Source organism: Halyomorpha halys, unplaced genomic scaffold (assembly GCF_000696795.3).
Source record: "Halyomorpha halys isolate HHAL.00 unplaced genomic scaffold, Hhal_1.1 Scaffold176.1, whole genome shotgun sequence".
Lineage (NCBI taxonomy): Eukaryota > Metazoa > Arthropoda > Insecta > Hemiptera > Pentatomidae > Halyomorpha > Halyomorpha halys.
Window position 1 is genome coordinate 516824 of NW_027106234.1, and position 6032 is coordinate 522855.

The 6032-nt window shown below is 27.9% G+C and overlaps 1 protein-coding gene and 1 long non-coding RNA gene across 8 annotated transcripts in view; one reads left to right on the forward strand and one right to left on the reverse strand.

Annotated features, from left to right (window-relative positions):
- Positions 1-3625, reverse strand: part of LOC136795095 (uncharacterized) — a 219299-nt gene extending 215674 nt beyond the window's left edge. For both annotated transcript variants that reach the window (XR_010842641.1, XR_010842640.1), the window contains exon 1: positions 3573-3625. This is a non-coding gene — a long non-coding RNA (uncharacterized lncRNA). The remainder of the gene's footprint in view (positions 1-3572) is intronic.
- The window catches only part of LOC106679083 (major facilitator superfamily domain-containing protein 12), a 214742-nt gene that overhangs the window by 185074 nt on the left and 23636 nt on the right, over positions 1-6032 (forward strand). Inside the window, exon 1 of one of the 6 annotated variants that reach the window (XM_067044599.1) lies at positions 5364-5664. The exons of the other annotated variants lie outside the window; for them this stretch is intronic. Coding sequence (XP_066900700.1) covers positions 5616-5664 — 49 coding nt within the window. The 5' untranslated portion in view covers positions 5364-5615. Of the gene's footprint in view, positions 1-5363; positions 5665-6032 lie in introns of those variants that run through there. 6 annotated transcript variants of the gene reach the window in all.

The following is a 6032-nucleotide window of genomic DNA, read 5'->3' on the forward strand; positions in this document are numbered from 1 at the left end:
TGAAGATGGCTGGAATAGCCGAAACGTTGGACTAATAAGAAATAAAGTGTTGAGACAGTATTGGATACAATTTTGTGGTTTTATTTAATAAAACTATGTTGTTATCATAATGAAAGATAACCTTCAGGAAGGTAATTATTCTCCTTGAAAAATGTATAATATAATAATAATGTAAAACCGACTTACCTAAGAAAGTGTGGACTAAATTTTTTTAGGAGTAAAACAAAGGTGATATTCGTTTTCAGCACCTCAAGAAACCTTTAAATACGAATTTTCAAAAATATTGGGAAAAAAAAATTTTTTTAGTCCGAAATTTTCGCCTTACTTATTTCTTTTTAAAAATCTAAAAAATGTAAATAACCTCAAAACCGGTGAACCTATCTACAACAAACTTGGCAGTGGTTTAGGGTTCTTTAAACAAGCACCAAAGGGACAAATCGGGTCTATTTAAACAAATTAGAACCGGAGATAAAAAATAATTTGTCTGATTTTTTTTCCCCTAATTGAAAATCATATTTTGCTTTTATATTAGCATCAAATATATTTTATATTCTGGAAGATTATTGATTGACCGTGTGTGAAGATGAAAGGAATATGGTCCGGGTGCGGTCAAGAAATCCGGCTCATTAAATTAGTATATTTCTACTATTTGAGTTTTTCTTGAGGCTCATTAAATTAGTATATTTCTACTATTTGAGTTTTTCTTGAGGCTCATTAAATTAGTATATTTCTACTATTTGAGTTTTTCTTGAGGCTCATTAAATTAGTATATTTCTACTATTTGAGTTTTTCTTGACCGCACCCGGACCATATTCCTTTCATATTTTATATTCAATATATTTTGTTCGACGTAGTCTGAAAGATCAGACATTCAGCTTCCCAACGTTTCAATTAACTTAGGAATCGGATAAAACGAAGATGAGTTATGAATGATTATATGAAAAATAGTCGCCGAAGAAATAAATGCTCCAAATAAATCGAGGCCAAAAATTTCTAATTTTTAATTTCTTTGAAAAATTGTATTTGGTACTTTGAGACGAAGCTGAAAACAAATATGATTTGCTCTTTACAATTATGTTCATAATCATGTTGCAATGCTTGATTTTGTCCATAACTTTTTTTTTTCTACTGGAGAATCCGGGGATTTCATCATCTTTAAATCTTCCCACGGCGAAATAGAACATTTAAAAAAAAACTGCACGAATTTCTGTCCATATATATATATATTTCAAATGAATTTACATTTAGTATTTAAAAGTTAAATTCTGTTTATTCCTTTATTACTCCTATATTTATTTTTTAATAAACTTAAGGGTATAGTAATTATTTGGTGGAAAAAATACACAACTTATAAATTTAAAAAACTTGAAATCAAGAGATCTTGTGCAGTACGTGCGTCACACAACTTAAATTGAAACTTTCTCTCCCTTACTATGTAACGATTCATTTATAACATAAGTAATAATAACCATGGAATAATCATTTCGGTAATTGAAAGTATACTAGACTAAAATATAATATAATTTAATACAAACTAATTTATATTTATTTATTCACTGTTATTTAAATAATTCAATCTTAATTAGCTTTTATGAAATTATATCATAACAAATACATTTTCAAGGTATAGTTGATGATACATTGATAATGTTTAATCATTTAACATTTAATTAAAATCAGTCTCTTCATAGTGAGAAATGTGTTAGATACCAAATTAATTAAACAAAGTTTATCGTACAGAGGTCTGCAATTTAAATAATTTATTATTTTTATACGACTTTTTGTCACCGACTAATTATGCAATTGAGATTATATTTTTAATTTTAAAAACTATACTTGGATGCACACACATGCATTTTTGTGTAAAAATTTGTTCCGAAATATTATGTCTGCCGAAATGGGATTGTATATTCTTTCATAACTTTTGAAAATTAAAGGTTTGTACTTGAGAGCCATCAATTTGTTTTTATGATTTGTCTGTAATAACCTTCGATGTATTAGCAAATAAATATGATACGTTTTATTTCATTTAATGTGTACAATAATAAAAAACAATATTGAGAGATTTATTACAATAATCAATAAACAGAAAACCTAAATTTTTCAGATGTAAAAAAATTTTAATATTTATTCGTTCATCCTTAAAAATTTATATTTGTATTTATTTATTTAATACCAGATTGGCCTGGTGGGCCTTACATGGTTAATATAAGATAATTTTTTTTTTAACAATTGGAGGGGATCTCACCCCTTACTATATACAACGTTATAAATTAAAAAAAATAAAATAAATAGATTAAAATAATAATTCTTAATAAAAGATAAAAGTAAAGTTAATAACAAAAACTATGACATTTATGGATTTAACAAAATAAATAATTGATTTCTAATGGAAAAAAAAATTATTTATTTAATCAATGTTATTTAAAGAATTGAAACTTAAATAGTTTTTATGAAATTATATCATGACAAATACATTTTCAAGTTTAAATTATTGATAATATTTATTTATTATTTAATTAAGATCAGTCTCTTCATAAAGAGAAATAATTTAAATACCAAAAATTATAATTTATTAGATATAGATTTAAAGTGTTATAAATTATAAAAAATTATTGTTTTTGCAAAATATAAAACAGTAAAAAAAATTAATATCTTATTTTCTTCTACAACAATATTAATTAAACTATAAATATTAAAATTAAAGTATTATTTAACAGTTATTTCAATTTAAATATGGAAATGTAATGCAGTTTCGACTTGTGGTTCTGATATTATTAAATATTTGTATAGATCTTACGTTAAACCTTCATTACCCACCTCCCCTCCACTACCTGGGTTATTTAAAGTGAAAGACTCTGGGTTATTTAAATTTTGCATTGATTGTTTCTTTTTAATTTAATTGTTGTGGAATTATTACAATTACTGCCAAACGGAATTTTAGTTTCATTTAAAAGTCGGAATTAAAAACTTTAAATACCTCAGTTAATTAAATTTGGCGCGCGCACCACATTACATTTACTTACCAATTTTATTTGAGTTGAAAATAATTCTTGTACGTTTCAGAACAGCATTGTCAGAATGGCAATACTTCACCTGTCTATGTATTTGATATACTTAAGTGAAGGTAAATTCTAAAACTATTGTCATAACAACCTTGGAAACACGAAAAAAAATATGTATCCAGTGTTTATTACCGCTAATAACGAAAGATAGTTAATTATTTAAAATAGGCAAAATTTAAGAAATTTCAGAGGAAGCTTTTTTAGAAATTTGGCAATTCATCGCTGTTGCACTATTTCAATGAGGATAAGGTCTAGCTGGATTGTATAATGAAATCCTTAATCAAAATCCTTGGAGCCTTTTTTGAGTTAAAAAAGTACAAAGTTGGCTACATAAAAGGGTACTTCGTCGAAAAAGTTGCTGCAACATCCCGTGTATAAGCCTACTTTAGATATATTTTTGAGATTCGTTGTTGGTAATTATTTGGACTCAGGGCTTATAATGCGTATATCCGTACTTCCTCTTATTGCATATTTCAAATATACATAAAAAATATTGTAACTACATACCTTTCGTTTTCTCAGTGGTGGAGAAAATAAAAAATAGTTGATCCTTCTGCACGCATCAATTATAAACTGACGTTAAAGGAAATGTCTGAAGCCACTAGTTTGCTTTCTGTTTATGTTTGCATTACGTTCGCTGAGTGGATAAAACATTTTCCTATCAAGCTGTTTCAATACGCTACTTTTTTTTAAATGTTCAAGTTATCCAATATGATACAATGTATTTATAAACTTGTTTTTAATGTATATAATTCTTTAGAAAAGTAACTCTTATAATAGCATATAACTAAAAAGAAATCTAAAAAATACCCCACTCTTTTTTTATGTAACAAGAATAAAACTATATTCTTTAACCGTATCCTTATAGTTATAAAAATTGAAAATTCTGAAGAAAATAATAGTTTAATTAATGGTTTATTATAATTACCCATTAATTATTATGCGTAAAGGAACAGGAAAGCAACTAGAATTAACCAATTTAACACAACGTAAGTCGTCCTGAGAACGGTTATGTATATATATCGATAGCTTTTCTCTTGACAGTTGTAGGTATATACATATATATTTTTTTTTGGTGGGTCTTGAGAACCAGTCAACGATACAAGTTTGTTTTGGCGATGTTTCGCAACTTTATTGTTTGCATAGTCATGCCATACAATCAGAAAAACATTTTTTATTTTTTTGGAAGAAAGCATTGCCTTGTTTTTCTCATTGTAGGGTATAACTATGGAAACTATAAATTTGCGAAACTTTGCTAAAGCAAAGTTCCATCATTAACTGATCCTCAAGACCTACAAAAAAAAAAAATAGAAAATATACATAAATATAAAGAGAAACATTGTGACTAAATCTGTTATGTACAAGTCTTACAATGTGTGAAGATGTGGGTCATTCCATAAAGATATTAATTTTAATATAAATTAAACCATTAGATCCAATTTTATTTTAATTTTAACCTACCGAACCCTATTTAGTCCATAAATCTTTCTTTTTAAGTCACTCTTTAAAAATTTATAACTTATTTATATTTACACGTTTCCACTTCATTTCCCCTAGTTTTATTCAATTATAATTACGAGATCTATGTATGACTAATATCCAATGTAAGATTTTGGATATATTTAAAAAGTTAAGATCATTCCAGGATAATCCCAACCCGGACCCTTGTACTGTATGTTCTCATTGGGCGCCAAATCCAGACTATAGAGAAGGCATGTGATAATGTGTCACGTTTATTGTGGCCCCAGCAGGCATCAAGTCGACCATTGACATCCCCTTTTGATCACAATAGTTGCCATGACTTTACCTATTTGTTTGAGCTATTTGTTTCTATCTTCGCAGACTTTATACCTGCTTCACTCTCTATAGTCGGTACTTGGCACCTTATGAGAACATTAGGCCGGAAGGTAGTTAAGCTTTGACGAAGAGGTGAAAATAAGGTGCAATGCTTCCTTAAGTAAATGGCGGGGAACTAGTATTGCATCGGTATACAAAACCTGTTGTAGCGCCTTCTCAAATGCATCACTCGAAGAGACCATTATGCAGATAAATAAATCAATGTCCAACCTTTAATATGATATAGGTTTTACTGAGATTATGTATTCCTAAAAAAAATATACGTGACCTCGTCTGATTTTTTGGGGCTTACCCTCTTAAGAATATGTTACCAAATCTTTTATCATCTCTTGAACTAACTGAAAGACTCATTAATGACCAAATAACTTCAATAAAATGTTATTAATTTTCGCGCCCGTCATTGCTGCGAGTTCATTACAGCCTTTGCCGGAATTCCGAATCATGAAAAATAATACGCTAGATTCGGTTTTGTCGACAAATTACGAATATGATGTACTTTCCTGGAGTGTTAGAAAGTTTTTGCTCAATCCTTTGTAAGGTTAGAAGGAAAATAAAACAAAGAGATGAATGTTAGAGGGAGATTGACCACCTCGTCATAGCCTCACTGTTTAACCAACAGTTGTCACGTAAACACAGTAACACCTGCTCTCAGTTCGAATTTATCGTCCGTAGTAGCATTTGAAGTGCTTCGCTATGGTTGCTAAAAAGTTTGTTCTCAATGAATGCAAAGAATCGAATGATGGTAAGTAATTAATTTTTCTAATTAATATTTTGTTAATTAATTTTTTTAAATTGTCGTAAAATTTTTTAATTTCGTACAAAAAAAGCTCAGTATTTTTGGTTTTCAATACTTATTATAATTGAAGTATGCCTTTCAATTTTTAAGTATATTCACGTTTGAAAAAAAAAATTATATTTATTTTTTTATGCAACTATTAAATGGAATAAGCTTTCCTGTAAATGTTGCTGCAACCTGGGCGTAAAAAAAAAAAAAAATTTTATTTTTTTTATAATCTTTTGAATATATTCAATATAAAACGGTCGCTAATCCTTATTTATGTTTTACAAAATTACGACATATATTCAAGTGGAAAATGTAATAATAATTTC